The 19,535-nt window shown below is 45.0% G+C and overlaps 4 protein-coding genes across 4 annotated transcripts; 2 read left to right on the forward strand and 2 right to left on the reverse strand.

The window, feature by feature from the left end:
• The first annotated feature begins 918 nt into the window (after positions 1–918).
• Positions 919–3,699, forward strand: LOC147502039 (uncharacterized). The gene is made up of 2 exons (XM_086607009.1): positions 919–2,120; positions 2,965–3,699. Exons 1-2 carry the CDS (start codon positions 1,074–1,076, stop codon positions 3,364–3,366), a joined length of 1,449 nt encoding a protein of 482 aa, XP_086463135.1. The 5' UTR covers positions 919–1,073; the 3' UTR covers positions 3,367–3,699.
• An 8,375-nt stretch (positions 3,700–12,074) lies between these two features.
• Positions 12,075–13,290, forward strand: LOC147502040 (uncharacterized). The gene is made up of 2 exons (XM_086604432.1): positions 12,075–12,473; positions 12,571–13,290. The coding sequence occupies exons 1-2, from the start codon at positions 12,075–12,077 to the stop codon at positions 13,045–13,047; spliced, it is 876 nt and encodes a 291-aa protein (XP_086460558.1). The 3' UTR covers positions 13,048–13,290.
• Positions 13,291–14,438: 1,148 nt separating this feature from the next.
• Positions 14,439–14,846, reverse strand: LOC147502041 (uncharacterized). The gene has a single exon (XM_086604433.1). The coding sequence runs from the start codon at positions 14,844–14,846 to the stop codon at positions 14,439–14,441; it is 408 nt and encodes a 135-aa protein (XP_086460559.1).
• A 3,262-nt stretch (positions 14,847–18,108) lies between these two features.
• Positions 18,109–19,491, reverse strand: LOC147502042 (uncharacterized). The gene has a single exon (XM_086604434.1). The coding sequence runs from the start codon at positions 19,489–19,491 to the stop codon at positions 18,109–18,111; it is 1,383 nt and encodes a 460-aa protein (XP_086460560.1).
• Positions 19,492–19,535: the final 44 nt, after the last annotated feature.

Raw genomic sequence — 19,535 nt, forward strand, 5'->3', positions numbered from 1 at the left:
TTCTTACATTATTTAATGTGAAGCTTGAAATTCAGAGAGATCACTTTAAGTATCTTCAGGGGAACGTAGAAGGATAGATTCAGATCTTAAACAACCCTTTTAGGCTAGGTCCAACTGTTCAAGTCTTCAACACACGTTCTCATTAGCCTCTAGTTATGTTAATATTTAATAAGGTGATTGAGTGTTAGGATTTCATTTTGGACTTCTAGTTTTAAGGACTCATATTTTTTAATTTTAGGGTGGACTCCGTTACTAAGAAGTAAGAAGCTAATCTGAAATATTGAATGGATTCGTGCTCTTTTCATATTTGAGTGTGCAGTGGTTCAGTGCTTTAGGCAGTGTTCACGATTCTTCTTTCTTTACACTACTTCAAGGTGGTATATTTGCTGAAGACTCACAGTACTCTTAAGAAGCTAAAAGAGCTGTACTTTTGAAATTTTATACTTATTGGAATGATTGGATGACTCGGAAAATTCGCTAATATTAATCAGATGTGTCCTTCATTTGGTGAGATAAATTGGACAAACATCCACCCATGGCTGAGGTGCAGCTACCCTTGACCTCCTTTTACTGGTATCTGGAATTATGGATACCACTGCCAAGCTCATCTCTCATGAGTTATAGTACCTATTTTTGGTGCTATAATGCGGTTTTATCGTTTGATTGACTTTAGCGCGAAAGTACACTTGCTTTAAAATCCTCTTGGCAAGGTATGATGTATAATTGTATGCCATATTACCGTTACTCAAAAGTCAGTACCAACTACCAAGTATTTTGTAGAAGATCAACACTCAATACCAAGTGGGTTTGGTCCAATATCATAACGTCAATGTGCTTCATGCTCTTCACGTGCAAAAGAAACTAAAATGTGAGTTTGAAGTCTTGAACAATAAACCGTATCCTGAAAGACTGCTTGCTCTCAACTCAAAGGTATAGCTTACGAGTCTAAACACAAAACTACTCCTCTCTATGTAGTCAGAATTTTGGCAGAAGTTTTCATTTCCAATCGAATCAAAGCAATCCCATCACATTATATCCCCATCTTTCATCCAACACCATCACTTCCTTTCACCATGAACAACATAGTTGCAGAACTAGGCAAAAGCAATCACAAACAGCCCAAGCAACAATTCTCTGGCAACTCTCCCAAGCTTCACATCTACTTTTTACTTATATGTGCTATAGTCTTTCTTCTCTTCCAAATCCTAGCTCTAAACACCCCTACTTCTTTAACTCCAACTCCTCCTTCATCATGGTCTTTTTTGCAAGACATCAATACATACTACAATTGCTCTCCACAACTCAATTCTATGATCACTAAACTACGACAGGCGGTCACATTTCTTCCACTCAAAGATTTACGTTACTCCAATACAGCTTTACAAGGTCACACTTGGTTCATGAGTTCCATGTATGATAAACAAGAAGAAGGTGAAGTTCAATATCAGTATTTTCCTTCTCAAGAATCTCAAGGTAGGCTGTTATGCATCAAGGGGAATGATACGCATGACGGATCGTGGAACTCGTACGCCTTAGCTTGGGAGGATGCTTTACCTTTCAATGCTACTCTATTAGAAGGTCTGACATTTGTTTCCTATAACCACTATAATTATGACAATATATGGCATGGTTTATCAGCTGTGGTGCCTTTTGTTGCTTGGCATAAGAAGACAGGGTGTGCAATGCCCACTAGATGGATTTTATATCACTGGGGTGAAGTTAGAGGTGGCATGGGAACTTGGCTTACACACTTGATGAAAGCTACATTCGGTGAGATGAATTTTGAGACGTTCGATCGAATAAGTGGGCCTGCTTGCTTCGAACGAGCGGTTGTGATGAGACATAATGAAGGTGGTATGTCAAGAGATAGAAGGTTGGAAGTTTATGATCTGTTGAGGTGCAAAGCAAGGGTGTATTGTAATGTGAGCTTGGAGGACAGGGGAGCAGATGTTAACGATAAGGATGTACCTAAAATTGGGATGACAATGTTTATGAGGACAGGACCAAGATCATTCCGGAACGCATCAGTCGTGACTAAGATATTTGAGAGTGAGTGCTCCAAGGTTGATGGGTGTGGACTTATGGTTGCTCACTCCAATAACCTGAGCTTTTGTGAACAGGTTAGTATCTGTCATTCTAAATCGTGTGTTAGTTTAGTAGATATCTTTTGTGTTATTCTGTAGACGTCTAATTTGGTTAGTTGTTGTATATTGAGCTTAAGTTAGGTCCTAACAATAAAAAATATAAAGATCTAATAACAAGTACATGCTAATGTAGAAGTAAGATATTTGATTTGGTGTGTAGGTATTAGCATGAATTTGGAGTGAGATTAACACATTAGATGACCACAGCCAATTTGTCTACATGCCCTTTTAGTCAAAATTTTAACATAGTGATTCAATCTTTGGCAGACCGATTTTTCCTTTATCCTCAAAATTTTGTTTGTTTTCTGGGTGAATGTTATAGTTTTCTTTTAGGTGACTTACTTTAATGATAGATCTTGATCAAGGATAATATACATAACTTCTGCCGCCTATTTTCCTTGCGGTACTCGGTGAGAATGCCTTCACTAATAAAATAGTGCAGCGCATAGTGCCTTGGTTTTCAGTGAAAATTACTGCTCCCTGCTTCCGCTTTTTCTTGCTTTCCAGCCACATGGTTTACATGAATGTTGAGGATCTTTGAAATGAATTCCTTACTACGGTTATGCATGTATCAGCAGTCTGTGTGGTTGGGAAGCTGCCCAAGTGCTAATGAGCTGCTTTTGTACTTGTTCAATATCACCAATTATAATAGAAGCAGACAAAAAATGGCATCTGTGAAATCTTACTTATTCTTCGAAAGTTTAAGAGAATGGTGGACGTAAAGATCATAATATGTTAAGTTTATGAGTTTATCATGATTAGACAAGTCAGTAGTCGGGACTCTGGAAACCTAATATTTGTATCCTTGGGTATGAATCAGGTGAATTTGATGAGTTCTACGGATATCCTTGTGTCTGCACATGGGGCACAGCTAACAAACATGTTCCTAATGGATAGGAATAGCAGCGTGATGGAGTTCTTCCCCAAAGGATGGTTGAAACTAGCAGGTGTAGGTCAGTATGTATATCACTGGATTGCTAGCTGGTCGGGTATGAAACATCGAGGTGCATGGAGGGACCCAAATGGTGAAGAATGCCCATTCCCAGAAGACGATCGAAGATGCATGTCAATCTACAAGGGTGGTATGATTGGATACAATGAGACCTATTTCACCGAGTGGGCTCGTAATGTCCTCAATGATGTGAAGATAAACAAGATGGAAGAAGCCTCGAAGAGACCTGAAATCAAACATCAAGTGAAACCAAGTGGTTGTGCCTGTTGAATGATTGGCTTGTTCTGCATCCATCGAATCTAAATCTTTAAATATGCCATCATGGAGAAATTCAACAATTTCTTCGGCGGATACGGACTAGTAGATACAAGACCGTCAATTTTTTGGAAAATGTGGACATAATCTGATGTTTGGATATCCTGAGATGGACTATGAAAACATCTTGAAGGTCATAAGATCAGCTGATCTGTCGTATTTTCCTTTTGAACGAGTACTAGGAAAACTGCAGTGTTCTTGGTTCTTTAAGCTGTACCTTTTTGCTAATTGTATTGATTTTCGTGCAACTGTTATATTAATAGACAAGTTAACAGTGCCATCATTCCATTTCCCCCCTCTTTGAATTCTAGATTATTTTTCTAGGAGTCTATGCTTTGATAGGCAACCACCTTGCACGTCTAAAAAACCCATAGTTGACTTCGGTTGAGATATCGGGACCAAACTTCACCATCCCTCATGGATCTCATTTACTTTCTTGTGTAACGAATTTACGATTGAAACTTCGCAAATCTAACAAGAGAGACCTTTGACCAAAGCCCTATCATTGTAATTGGCACTAAAAGACACCAGTCTTACACTTGAAGATCCTTGAGTTCATAACACTAGCACCCCATCCTTGTCCAAAATTTCTCAGATCCTGTAAGTAATTAAGAGTGTTGCATTATTGTCTTTTTGTTGTCTTTTCAAGCGGGCAAGCCTAATAACTCAGACTCCTACGTATCTTGTGCTTCACTTCAAACACAACTTCACAACAGAAATGGAGAGAAGTCCTAAAGATTTTCTCAAACCAAAGACTGGCTGCATTTGTAGCTACTCAACAAAACTCGCACTGTTTTTCATAGTCACTTTTGTCGGTTTTTTCACTCTTTTCGATATTCAGGCTCTAAGAATCCTACCAGTTTCTTCTCCCTTATCTTCCTCCACTTCATGGTCTACCTTGCAACATTTGAAGACTTTCGATCTTTACCAAAACTTACCATTTCAACTGCTCAAGGGAGCTCTAGGCAATGGCCTCTAAGCTCCAACATTCCGTCACGTTCCTCCCACTTAAGGACCTCAGATTCGCCCACACAGCTATGGACGGGAATACATGGTTTATGAGCTCTATAAGCGACGACACAGATGAAGAAGGTGAAACAGAGCATCTATACTTCCCCTCGGAGGCATCAAAGGGAAGGTTGCTCTGTGTGCTGGAAAAGATTCACATTATGGAGAAAAGAATCTATATGGCCTCGCGTGGAAGGACGGTCTTCCAGCCAACTCAACCTTAATGGAGGGACTGACATATGACTATACAAACCTCTGGCATGGGTTGACGGCAATGGCACCCTTTGTAAGTTGGTACAAGAGGAACGGGTGTGAAAGTCCGTCAAGATGGGTGTTGTACCACTGGGGGAACTCCGCACTGGAATGGGATCATGGCATGAAAACCTCATGAAAGCCACCTTTGGAGAAGTAAAAGTGGAAGGATTTGGAAAAAGTAATGGATCTTCTTGCTTTGAAAAGGCTGTTGTCATGAGGCACAACATAGGGAAGATGGGGAAAGAGAGAAGGCTTGAAGTGTTTGATATGTTGAGATGAAAGGCGAGAGCATTCTGTAATGTGAGCTCTGAGAGTAGTAATGCAGAGAATAATGAAAGAGAGGACCCTGCTGTAAGGCTAACGTTGCTGATGAGGAAAGGAGCAAGGTCGTTCAAGAACGAATCATTGGTGGTTAAAATATTCAGTAACGAGTGTGCAAGGGTTAAAGGATGTAAATTAACTGTTACTCAATCAGAAAATCTCAGCTTTTGCGATCAGGTTGGTCCTTTCCCAGTTTGCCTTCTTGGTTTGCCATATACTGGAAGTCGGTGAAACATGGAAAGATCGTTTATGTGATGACTAATCTTTTGACGATGGCATAAAAAAACAGGGGAACGTAAACAGCATACCTAAAACCTGTTGGGAGATTTCACTAGAAAGTCACACCTCAATCTAGCTACTTTCTATCCCAAATGATTTCAACTTGGAGATCACACTAAGGAAATCACCCACCCAAGACTTTGGTAGTTATCACAACAACCTCAACAAAGCAAAACCACTACAATATCATCACAATTCATAGCAACAATAATAATGGAAGTAACAACAAAAAGAGACAAAAAGATTTAGGTGGTTGGTAAATGTTACCTACATCCACACACAAGAGCGAAGTTTCCTTTATAACAAAGATTGGAGAGTTTACAAGAGATCAAGAATCAATAAGAAGAGGCCTCACTCAAACCCTAGCTCAACAGAGCTCCCACAATACCTAGAAATGAATCTCTCAAAGTTGTTCTTCAAAACCCTAATCTATTTTCTTTATATAGGTGTACATAGACAAAGGGGAAGATAAATGGGCTTGGGCCGGCGCGGAGCTTGGCTTGTATATAGGTGGCCTTGGCCCTCTTCAATAGAGCTTGAGCGAGCATGTAGTCCGGTGGCCTTGTCATGAGCGCTTAACAACGATCATGAGTGAGTTGAAGCGCTGGTTGGCGAATTCTTCGAGACATCGGCCTGTTTACGACGCCTGAAGGCTTCATGGACGGCGGCGCCCTCTTCATCAGGTGCAAAGGTCGAGTGTGGTATACGGACAACCGGAGCAAAGCTCGACGGTTCCAACAACCCAACAATCTCCCACTTGGAACCTTCGAGATTCTTCATGCACATCACATCTCAATTGTAACAACTCAATCCAAAACCAATATACTAAAGAAACACTCGGCTCATCCATCATGGTCTTCAAGCAAGAAGACCCACCGAAGTTGAACACTTCAACTTCGTCTTCACAACACCCCTACCATGACATAGACATGTCTCCATGATACTCCATGAATAATACAATATCCATTTCACCGCTTCCCAATGATGTTTGCCAAGGTTAGCCATAAACCTCCAAGCAACTCCCAATCGCATGGGATATATCCGGTGCGTGCAAACCATGTACCACCGCTTTAGGGGTTTGTCGGGGAACCATGCAAGCTTTTCTCACTTGCACACCATATTCTCTATATCCTTCGTAGGAAACCCACCCGATTGTTGCGTGTAAATCTCCCAACATGGTCACAATGGAGGTGGCGGTTTTCACATTAACCGCTTAAGATTTAAACCTTCCGCTACAACAATACTAAACACTGAATGGTGAAAAGTATTTTGGGAGAATATCATTGCCAAATATTTCTTGGAACCATCATGTTCCTCCTTGACTCGATACACCCATTTGCTCTGTAGAGTCATGTCCTTGGGTACTTTTGGCCAACTCCCAAGTGACACTAAAGGCGAGGGACTCGTCTCATCATGCATAACAAGCTCCCACTTGCTAGCATCACCAACCTCCAATGCCGCGATCATAGCAATGAGGTTCACCATCATCGATAAATAAATAGGTGGAGGAGGATACTTCATGCTCTCGATACGGTTTGCTGGATAACCTCCCTCGCACGAGAGGTGGAGATGGACTTGGTTGTAGTCTCTTCACCCGAAGTCACTACTATCATCATCGGTGGGAACTTCCACAACACCACGACTCATATAAGAGCCTTCCAACTCAACATACTCGGTGTCACTATCAGAACCGGCTCCGCTGGCCGGCTTAACTACGTCCTTGTACAAAACCATCTCAATCGAACAAGGCATTTCTACTTCTGAATAATTTTCGGTTTGGTCATCCCAAAAGCGATAACCAAGATCATCATCGCCATATCCAATGAAGGTACACTTGACATCAAGCTTACTCCTAGCTTGGTCACTAGTGTGCACATAGGACTCACACCCAAACACTCTCAAATGGGAAAGGTTCACATCCTTCCCACTCCACACTTCCTCCGGAATTCTGAAATCCAAAGGTACCGATGGTCCTCGGTTGATCGGGTAGGCTCGTGCTAACACTTTCTGCCCGAGAATTGCTCGGGCAGCAAGTCTGCTAGTGTACGCATACACCTAGCCCTATATGTCAGTGTTCTAATCATCCGCTTTGCGACCCCATTCTCCTGAGGTGTCCCTCGCAAAGTCTTTTCCATCTTGATGCCACTGTTAGCACAATACTTCTCAAAACCTGAATCAACATACTCTCCATAATTATCAGATCTCGACTTCTTCACTTGAAGCATGTCTCATTCTCAACCATGGCCTTCCACGTCTTGAACACTTCCAATACCTCGGACTTGTGTCTCAAGAAATAGACCCACACCTTCCTAGTATGGTCATCAATGAAAGTCACAAAATATAACTTTCCGCCAAGTGAAGAGACATTAGCTGGCCCCCAGACATCTGTATGAATCAACTCAAGCTTCCTAGCTTTCAGAGTTCGACCCATCTCCTGAAAACTCACCCTTCTCTGCTTTTCAAACATGCAATTCTCACAGAAGTCAAAGTCCGTCGACTCTAACGGGAGTTTACCAGTGGAGTGAAGGACTTGCATTCCTTTCTCACTCATGTGACCAAGTCTGCGGTGCCAAACATTTGGATCCTCTTTGCCATTTGCCACGGCATTCATTCCACACCCGTTAAGCGGTCATGTAGAGAAATACCATCCTTGTCGCCTTTTGGCGACTATTAGAGAACCCTTAGAGATTTTCCAAGTATCCTTCGTGAAGATTGTAACAAATCCTTCACTAGCCAATTGACCCACTGAAATCAAATTCTTCCTCAAATCCGGAACGTGTCGAACATCCCTTAATAACCATGTCCTATCTTTCAACATGACACGGACATCACCTTTGCCAACAATGACACAAGATTGGTCATCACCAAGAAAGACCTTTCCAAGGTCACCTTTGGTGTAGTTCACAAAGAACTCTCGATTTGAGGTCACATGGAATGATGCGCCGGAATCTAAAACCCAAGACTCCTTATTGTTCTCCATCGAACATATCAAAGCATCATCTTCCACTTCAACTACATTAGCTTCTTGATTCTTCTTGTAGTTGACATTCCTTGGTGTTTGGCATCGGTTACTATAGTGGTCAGGCAAACCACAATTGTAACATATAATGATACTATCATCTCTAGGCTCATCACTAGGGGCATGAGAGTTCATTCTCCCCCTTCTATTTCTCGGTCTACTACCGACCCTTGTGCATGTGCATCCCTTCGCTCTCGGTACTCAAAGCCGAACCCGATGTCGAGGCCCCATCCGAACTCCTTGAATTTCCTCCGCTAGTATCATACTAACCACATCGTCAAATTTCAACTTATTCATTTCGGCCGAGCCACTAATAGCGCGAACCGTAGCCTTCCAACTTGGAGGCATTTGTCCTATTATCGCTTAACGCTCTCACTTCATCACTAAATGTAATCTCAACCGACTCCAATTGGTCTTTTCGTTTGGTTGAATTCATTTAAGTGGTCCTTGAAGGAATCATTCTCCGACATTCTCATGGAGAAAGAGCTTGGTAATCAAATAGACTTTGTTCGGCGGCGAAGGTTCTTTCATACATGCACGTTAGTGCCTTCATGAAAGACGCCGTCTTCTCATTTTTGATATTGAAGGCCAGCGACTTGAGAGACTCAATCGGATTGTGGCCAAGGCCTTTCTATCTTGCAAATCCCATTTATCTTGGCGGAATCTCATCGGGACTTCTCACATATCAATGTTTCCATCAAATCCTTTTGATAGAGTACGTCCTCGATTTGCATCTTCAATAGCCGAAGTTTGTTAGTCAAACTTCTCTATCTTGTAGCTTTCTTTTCGGGTCGTCATGACTTAATCGAACCAAAACAATAGCGGTGGAGAACTTCTGGAGGAATTTCTTCAAACACCTAGCTCTCTCGTGCTAAAGGTGGAGTCTTTTCCTCACACACCTTGTTCAATGATTCAAAACCGTGCTTCGATACCACTTGTTGGGAGATTTCACTAGAAAGTCACACCTCAATCTAGCTACTTTCTATCCCAAATGATTTCAACTTGGAGATCACACCAAGGAAATCACCCACCCAAGACTTTGGTAGTTATCACAACAACCTCAACAAAGCAAAACCACTACAATATCATCACAATTCATAGCAACAATAATAATGGAAGTAACAATGCAAAGAGACACAAAGATTTAGGTGGTTCGTAAATGTTACCTACATCCCACACACAGAGCCGAGTTTCCTTTATAACAAAGATTGGAGAGTTTACAAGAGATCAAGAATCAATAAGAAGAGGCCTCACTCAAACCCTAGCTCAACAGAGCTCCCACAATACCCTAGAAATGAATCTCTCAAAGTTGTTCTTCAAAACCCTAATCTATTTTCTTTATATAGGTGTACATAGACAAAGGGGAAGATAAATGGGCTTGGGCCGCACATTTCGGAGCTTTGGCGCTGGGCCCATAGGCCCCCCTCTTCAATAGAGCTTGAAGCGAGTCCGCCTTTAGGTGACGATCATGGAGCGAAAGCGAGCGCGAAAGCGAAGCAGCGCCTTCTTCTTCGACATCAGTATTTATTGAGCTGGCGGCTTCATATGGACCATGGACGTCGCCCTCTTCATCAGGTGCAAAGGTCGAGTGTGGTATACGGACAACCGGAGCAAAGCTCGACGGTTCCAACAACCCAACAAAACCAATGTATGAACTAATATTACAACCACCAATCTCTCTCGTCTCTCTCTCGATTCTTTCTCTTCCCTCTCCTCTTCTCTCTCTCCATCTCTCTTTTATATCTTTTCTCTTCCATGATCTCTCCTCTTTCCACGTGTCGCGGCAGTTACCTTGCAGTTAAGGTTCCGCCCTCCATCACTCCATGTCTCGCAGCAGTTACAGAACGGTTGGGATACCGCGGATCTGATCTGGTGCAACCTGGCTCCCCCAGCTATACCGCATCCGGTCCCATTGTGTCCACTAACCTCCTATGTCATGTATTCGTCCTATACAGATGCCCTCTCTCGGTCGTATTGATGGTCCGCGAACTACAATGTGGCCGAGAACTATCCGGTCTCATGCCGTACCCCTTTCTTGGAATACTTCTCTTTCTGGACCCATCCACTCTGTCCCCTTATCCTCTTTCCATTAGCACGTGCTCCACGTGTTTTCTCAGACGCTAATTTGGAAATACGGGCGCGATGCCTTCGTTTCTTGTTTCTTCGAAAATCGAGACCAACACGCGTCCCCATTTCCTTGGTCCTCTGCTGGTTAATACCATTGTGCCCCTGCCCCTTCAAATCCCGCTCAAATCTCTCTCTTCTCTTAAAACCCTCAACACCCTCAAAACCCTCATAACCAGCAAACCCTTATTACCTCTTCAAATTCCCTTTCTCAAACTCTTTCCTCATCGTTCCCATACTGTTTTCTTCAATAGCTCTCCAGCTCCGTGTGTTCTACGCCCTCCGTAGCCTTGGTCCTCTCTCGTTACAGGTTTGTCTTCCCCCTTAAACTGTTTTCCTTTTCCTCTCTTTATTTGGTATTCACTATTTTTGGAAGATTTGCTTCCATCAGTTTCTTCTTTTCTAAGATTGCGCTTCTATCTTTTTGTAAACTTCCTCCTTAGTACTGTTTCCATTATGTCTTCATCGGAATGTGAGGCTATCTGCTCCACCCAATCCTCCGCCACCAAATCCGGCGAATCCGGACCCTCTACCCATAGATCTAGTCAGCCCTCCGCGGACCGATCTGAGTCCGCGGCTTCTGATTCTACCGATCCCACCGCTGTTCCATCTACTTCTGGAAGGAAACCTTCTCTGCCTCCTCCGCTTTCTTACTACCGCAGACCCAATCTAGATGCCGTTAAAGCGGCTTATGGCATCCCTAGTGACGTTATTCTCGAACACGTGTCTGGTGTCACACATTTTCCTCACTTGGTACCACCGCGGTCCGGTTATCTCGTCGCTACTGTAGGACAGATTGCGGCCGGTTTGCGTTTCCCCTTGACTCTCCTTGATGTCGAGGTCTGTAACCATTTCAACATTCCTCCCTGCCAAGGCATAGGTAACTTTTGGCGTGTTATGTATGCCGCCAATCACTACAATTTGACTCACTCCCCCAAAATCCAACTCCGCGATATCCTTTCCCACTTCTATATAAAAAAAAGCACTAAACTGGGGAGTGTGGGATATCAATCCTTCTGCACTCGCCCACAAAAGAAGTCTTTCCTTCTTCACATCACCACCTCTGACAAGGTGTGGCACCAGTACCCGTTGTATGTGTCCGGTAGTTTTTTATCCGCGGACCTCCCTCCAGAAGTTTCTTTGAGGCATCTCCATTTCCTAACAAGTGGTAAGTAAGCAGTTTTGAGTCGCGGTATTTATATTTCACTTGTCGTTAACTTGTCCTTATTCTTGGTGATGTAGGTTGGAGACCCAATTCGCGATCCCAGGTATACAACGGTGTTTACTCAGAAATTTTCCAATCCCCGCGAACTAGGGAGTGCACAGTGAAGTCCTCGGTATTGACCCGGAAAAAGCCACTCCTCTCTTACTTGACCCTTCTCTAAAAGACATTGGCAAATACCAAGGCCCCCTCTATCGCCTGCCGCCCCCCAAAGAAAGAAAGCCCAAACCATCCCCAGCTCAAAAAAGAAAGCGTCCGGCCTACAAGTCATTCAACTATACAACCAAAATCTCTCATTCACGAGCCGTTGCCCAACGTGCCGCTGCCGCCAAAAATAAGACTAGTACCGCGGAGACGCTTAACCCTTCGTACTCTCGTGTGGCTGATTGGGAGGACGAAATTGTTCCTACTTCCGCTCCCTCTTCTGCCACTCAAATGGACGTGAACAAGTATAAGCTTTGGGACAGCGACTCTGATGAAGACGCTCCAGTCGAGGTGTCCCACAAGAGCCCTCCCACCAAAAGGGCTAAAATTTCTTCCACCGCTCCTCCACCTACCACTGGCCGCCACGAACCACCACGGTCTGCTATATCTTCTCGCCGCCCCAGACAGGAGTCTTCTTCAGCTGGTCCTTTAACCTCTGGCCCTGTTGAAGTGTGGCATCCCAAGTTCAAGGCTAGGGACCGCGATGTTACTACGCGAGACTCAGCTTTGGATAATCCAGCTGTCGCCGCCTCCCTATTTTTCAGCTCTCATCTTCCTCGGGATCAAGCTTACGGAGATTCTGGTACCGTTGCTTCCCATAGGGCCTCCATTTACACTGGATGGGAGAAGGTATGCGTTTTTGACTCTATCGATCACTATCTTTTGTGTTCTTACTTCATTGCGTTATATTTTTCGCGCTACCCTTTAACCCAGTATGTCTCCGCAGTTAAGCCTAGATATCGGCTATGTGCTGCGCGGCCTTACCAGCACAGTGGAGAACTTGGAGGCGGCTAAGCTGGAGATTAATGGTCCTGATGGCTGGAAAGCAAAGTATGCCCAGCTGGAGAAGGAAAGGGATGACTTGCGGATCAAGGCAGTCAAGATCCATAAGGAGCTTCAGGCGGCTGAGGACAAGCACCGCGACTATGTAGCGGGGGTCAATTCTAAAATGGACAGCCTCAAAGAGAAGGAGAAGCTCGCCACCCAATCCGCTGTAGACAAGGCCGTCCAAGAGGCCGCAGATCGATTCAGAAACCTCGCTACCAAGAAAATTGCACGGGAATTAAAACAACAACTTGATCAACTCAGCGCTGCAGGCCGTCTTCTCAGCCCATTCATTCCTTGCGAGATCCCTCCTTGGTATTACCAACCGTGCATCCCGAAGCGGCCGAGACGCCTACCGGTGACGCGACGACACCTATGACTAGCGCCGACCCCTCACCAATGGAAATGAATGAAAACCCCAGCATGGCTGTCGGTGAAGATGAACATACTTTTGTTGAAGAACCGGCGACTAATCCTCAACAGTGATTTATGTCGGATTTCTTTCTTTGTTGATGCCTTTGGATTTGTTTAGTTTGAACAATTTCTTTATGCGTGTAAGAAACAATGTCCTTTGTGTTTGTGAGGAACAATGTTTTTTGTGCTTGATCGAGATATCATTATTGTGTAGTATTTGTCATTTGACTTTCCTTGTACTCCTTTTTATTTGCATTTGTATACTCCGTTAGCGTAACATTCGCAAGGGTTGCCCCCAGTTTGATTCGGACACGAAGTCCGCGAAGGGATCTTCCCCCCCGATCTCTTCAATTGTATAGCAGTGAAGCTACTTAGGGTTGCCCCCAGTTTGATTCGGACACGTAGTCCGCGAAGGGCTCTTTTCCCTCGCTCTCTTCATATAGTTGTGAAGCCAGTTAGGGTTGGCCCAGTTTGCCGGACCACGAAGTCCTTGAAGGCTCTTCCCCGCTCTCTTCAATTGTATAGCTGTGAAGCTACTTAGGGTTGCCCCCAGTTTGATTAGGACACGTAGTCCGCGAAGGGCTCTTCCCCCCCGCTCTTCTCAATTGTATAGCTGTGAAGCTACTTAGGGTTGCCCCGGTTTGATTTGGACCACGAAGTCCAGCGAAGGGCTCTTCCCCGCTCTCTTCATATAGGCTGTGAAGCCGGTTAGGGTTGCCCCGGTTTGATTCGGACACGAAGTCCACGAAGGGCTCTTCCCCCCTCTCTTCATATAGGCTGTGAAGCTAGTTAGGGTTGCCCCTAGTTTGATTCGGACACGAAGTCCGCGAAGGGGCTCTTCCCCGCTCTCTTCATATAGCTGTGAAGCCGGTTAGGGTTGCCCCGGTTTGATTCGGACCACGAAGTCCACGAGGGGGCTCTTCCCCGCTCTCTTCATATAGCTGTGAAGCTAGTTAGGGTTGCCCCCAGTTTGATTCGGACACGAAGTCCGCGAAGGGCTCTTCCCCCCCGCTCTCACAATTGTATAGCAGTGAAGCTACTTAGGGTTGCCCCCAGTTTGATTAGGACACGTAGTCCGCGAAGGGCTCTTCCCCCCCGCTCTCCTCAATTGTATAGCTGTGAAGCTACTTAGGGTTGCCCCCAGTTTGATTCGGACACGAAGTCCGCGAAGGGCTCTTCCCCCCCGCTCTCTTCAATTGTATAGCTGTGCCGCTCGTCTGGACAGTTATATTCACCTTTTATTTCATTCTATTATCTATTTCTAACTCATTTAGAAGAATGCTTGTTTATATAATAGTCCAAAAGTAAACAATACAAATAAAGTACTATCACATTCGAAAAGATTAAAGAAAGGTCCTAGACATGGAACTCTTTCAGCATTCTGATATTCCACGGTCTCTCTATCTTTTCTCCTGCTACAGTCTGCAATCCATAAGTTCCAGATGTACCCTTTTTGCTGATGACATATGGACCTTCCCAGTTTGGCCCCAACTTTCCGTCGTTCTCTATCTTGGTGGCTGGAGTAACACGTCGCAGCACATAGTCACCCACATTGAAATTCCGTGGCTTCACTCGTTTATCATATTGTCTCTGCAGAGTCCGATGGTATTCCTCCAACCGAATCCGGGCTATGTCTCTTTTTTCTTCAACAACATTCAAATTCGCGGCTAATATTCTCTCATTCAGGCCACTTTCCACCGCCTTTGTTCTTGTTGTGGACTCTATCATCTCTATTGGTATGACTGCCTCTACTCCATACGCCATTGCGAACGGTGATTCATTAGTGGATGTTCATGGTGTAGTTCGGTATGCCCACAGCACATGAGGTAAGTGTTCAGCCCATGCTCCCTTCCGCTCCTCTAGTTTTTTCTTAAGGTTATCCATGATAACTTTGTTTGAGGCCTCGGCCTGTCCATTCCCTTCCGGATTGTAGGGGGCTGAGAACCCCTGCTTCACTTTGAACGCTTGAAGGAATTTCCGAACTTTCTTCCCTGTAAATTGCGTCCCATTATCCGCTATGACTGTATGCGGCAATCCAAACCTGCAAATGATATTCTCCCATAGGAATTTGATCACATTTTCTTCCTTGACCTGTTGCAATGCCACGCCCTCCACCCATTTGGTAAAGTAATCTGTTGTCGCTAACATGAACCTTCTTTTACCGCTTGCCATGGGAAGCGGCCCAACTATATCCATTGCCCACATTGCGAACGGCCAAGGGCTGAGTACACTGTGTAACATCTCAGCCGGCGCATGAATCAGCGGTGCAAACCTCTGGCATTTTGCGCATTTTTTGGCATACTCTGTGGCATCTCTCTTCATGTGTGGCCAAAAGTATCCCTGGGAGAGCAATCGGTGTGTGGTTGTTCGCCCCGCGGAATGACTTCCACAATCTCCTTCATGCACTTCTGCCAGCAGTTCCTGAACATGCAGCGGCCCTATGCATTTTAGCATAGGTCCTCCGAAACTTCTCTTATATAGGCTCCCGTCTAATAGAGTGTATCTTTGGCTCATCTGTTCCATTCTACACCTTTCCTGTGTGCTTTCAATTTCCATCCCCATCAGGAAAGTCTTGATGGGCGCTATCCAGTCAGGATCAATCTCGGTGGTAAGACCAACATACTCCCCTTCCGCGGTACTGGGCTTGTCCAACACCCTTATTTCAATTGATCGCCCCTCCGATCCTGGTAATACCGCCGCAACATAAGCTAATGCATCGGCATGTCGATTTTCTCCGCGATTCAAATGAGTAAATTTGATCTTACTGAATTTGCTCGCTTTCCTTTGTAGGACCTCCAGGTATCTTGCCATCCTCGGGCAGCGAGCCACAACCCGTTCACCTGGCACACCACCAGGTTAGAATCAGAGTAAACAGATAATTCTCTCACGCCGAGGTCCTGTGCCAAATCTAATCCTGCTATCACAGCTTCATACTCTGATTCATTGTTTGACGCTGCGAACCCTAGTTTCATTGACAATTCCAGCCTAGTATTCTCCGGGGTCACTAGGACTACGCCTATTCCGTTCCCTGTATCCGTAGCAGAGCCATCTGCGAAAACTCTCCATCCATTCCGTTCATCCCATGGGTCCAATGGGTCGTGGTTAGTCTCTCCTTCGTGATCCATTACCATCTCCTCACCCCACGTTGGGTCCTCGGCTGGGAACTCTGCCAATACCTCCGCCATTGCTTGTGCTTTTCTGCGGTCGACTTGGTAATGAATTTCATAGCAACTCAGCATTACCGCCCATTTTAGCATTCTTCCTGACTTCTCTGCCCTCAAGGCTTGCTTGAGAGGCAAATTTGTTACGACAACCACTGAGTGTGCCTCGAAATAAGGCTTCAACTTTAAGGCAGAAAATACCAAAGCCAAAGCGTATTTCTCAATTCGGCTGTATCGGGTCTCTGCTTCTAACATGGTCTTGCTTTGAAAATACACTGGCTTTTCTACTTTGTCAACCACGCGCACCAAGACCGAACTCACCGCGTACTCCGAAACTCCCAAATACAGATATAGTTTTTCCCCCTGTTCCGGTCGCGATAATAAAGGTGCTTTCCCTAGATAACTCTTCAACTCTTGGAAGGCTTCTTCACATTCCGCGGTCCAATTGAAGTCTTGTGATTTCCTTAATAATCGATATAGAGGTCGACATTTATCCGAGGACTTCGAAATGAATCGATTAAGTGCCGCTACTCTCCCTGCTAAGCTTTGCACCTCTTTCACATTCTGAGGGGACGGCATTTCTATCAGTGATCTGATCTGTTCAGGATTTGCCTCTATACCGCGGTGTGTAACTATATAACCTAAGAACTTTCCAGAAGTTACCCCAAAAGTACACTTCTCAGGGTTGAGTTTCAGTTTATGTGACTGCAGTATATGAAAAGTTTCCTGAAGACCTTCCAAGTGTTCCTCTTCCGACATACTCTTTTCCACCATATCATCAATATATATCTCCATCCCCTTCCTAATCTTCCCTTGAAACATTCTTTCTCCTAATCTCTGGAATGTCGCCCCTGCATTTTTTAAACCAAAGGGCATCCTGGTGTAACAGTACGTGCCCCCCTCCACCACGAACGTGGTCTTTTCCTGATCCGGGCCGTGCATCGCGACCTGATTATATCCCATGGACGCGTCCATGAAAGAGAACACTTTGAACCCTGCAGTTCTGTCCACCAGCTCGTCCACTCGCGGCATCGGGTAACAATCCTTTGGGCACTCCTTGTTCACATCCGTGAAGTCAACACACATCCTAACCTTACCATTCTTTTTCGTGACCGCGACTACGTTAGACAACCATTCTGTGTATTCGACCTCCCTTATTATTCCCGCCCCTTTCAATCGTGCCACTTCCTCGCGAATAGCCTCAGCATATTTCGGACGTAAACTTCTCATTTTCTGTCTAACCGGCTTGGCATTTTCATTCATATGTAAATGGTGGCATGCAAACCCTAGGTCTAAACCCTCGATATCCTCAATCGCCCACGCGAACACACTTGAATTTTCTGTCAAGAACTGCACTAGTTTCTTTTTCCATTCTTCGGGCAAATCAGTCCCTATGGATGTAAATTTCTCTTCAACTTCGTCTCCTAAGTTCACTACTTCAATCGCATCCAATGTCTTTGGTCCCAACGGCGATTCACACCCTTTTGTCATCGTCGCTTCCTGTAACTGCTATGAAAATCCTTGTTCCTGTGCTGACCCTTTCTTTGTACCTCAAACGAAACTCTTCACCGTGATCTGTTGGATGTTCTGCGCTGCCACTTGATCCCCCCTAATTTCATATGTTCCCCCATTGGTAGGGAAGCGGATCACTTGGTAATATGTCGATGGAATGGCTTTCATTTCGTGAATCCATTTTCTTCCTAAAATTGCATTATACTGCGACGCAGTATCTACCACCATGAATCTAGTGAATACCGTCGACGGGCCTGCGATCGGCGGCGTAACTTCCCCTATGGGCTCATCATCGCTTGCCGTTGAACCCATACAAGTTGGTTTGGGGAACCTTCAATCGGCTCTTGCGATGTTCATCTCCTCCATGGCCCCTTTAAATAATAAATCAACCGAATCGCGCAGTGATCTATTAACACCCTTCGAACTAGATAATTCCCCATTGCTATGGTGATTACCAAGGCGTCCTCATGCGGTGTAATTATCGGCTCCAAATCTTTTGGGGTGAACATAATGATCCCTTCGGCCACCGCGGCTCCACTAACTAACCGCGGTACACTCACCACCTCATTAACCTGTCGGAGGCTTGCTGTCTTCCTTACCTTGTCCCTGTGGGCATTCCTCCCCAGAGTCTCTCCACTAAAGATGACATTGATCGTACCCAAAATTCTGGCCGAAGCTGGCACTCTATCGGCTTGGCGCACCTCCGCGACAAACTCTCTGAGCATTCCTTTTTCAATCATCCTCTCTACTAACCATTTCAAGGCATAACATTCGTTCGTGGCATGGTTTCGGATTTGATGATACTCGCAAAATGGTTTCCCTTCTATCTCTCTTGGGATACTTCGCGGCCCCTCATAATTTTGGTGCTCCTTAATGAGAGTCAAGATCTCCTCTAATGGTCGGTTAAGAGGAGTCTGCTCCATTTCGCGGTATGGCCTTCTCTCTCGCACCTCTCTTTTGCCCCGATCAAGTGTTCTCTCTGGCCCTCGTTTCTCCCCTCTGTAAGATCCTCTTTCTATGTCCTCTACTCTACCTTTACCCCTTCGATCATCTTTCTCAACCTCCTGCACTGCCTTTCCCGACCTCTTCTGTTCCTTTGCAGTTCTCTGCATTATATCCTCATATCGTATGTACTTCTCTACCTTCGGGTATAGGGCATGCAACGTAGTAATTTCAATCTTAGATACAGACTCATGAACTCTGGTCCCCGATCTCAAACCATGCTGGAAGGCTATGACCGCCGTATGTTCATCCAGGTTTTCCACTCTCAGCGTCTCCTCCTTGAATCTGCATAAAAACTCCCTCAATGACTCCGCGGCTCTTTGCTTTATGTTAAAGAGGGCCGCGATATCAACCACTCTTCTCTTCTGGTGAATGAAGTGATCAACGAAGGCGCGTTCCAGCTCTTCGAACCCTTTTATGCTTTGCGAAGCCAACCGATAATACCAGTCCGAGGCTCCTCCCTTAAGGCTGGCCGGGAACATCATACAACGAAGTCCATCATACTTATTCTCTTGCCATAACGGCATCTGTTGCCGAAAATGATGCAAATGATCAGTGGGGTCTCCTTTCCCATCATACCGTTCAAACCTAGGCTGAGAAAACCTCTTAGGTACTTCGGAATTCCATATTGAATCTGCCAGCGGATTTTTGTTGAGGCTAGCCACCTCCTTCTGTGCTGCGCTCTGGATCACTCTTTCTGCTACACGATTCACTTCCCCGATCTTTTCGATCATAGCCCGAACCACCCTAAAGTAATGCCCCCATTGTTGGTTCGGAC

The sequence above is a fragment of the Coptis chinensis genome, chromosome 4 (assembly GCF_015680905.1).
Source record: "Coptis chinensis isolate HL-2020 chromosome 4, ASM1568090v1, whole genome shotgun sequence".
Taxonomy (NCBI): Eukaryota; Viridiplantae; Streptophyta; class Magnoliopsida; order Ranunculales; family Ranunculaceae; genus Coptis; species Coptis chinensis.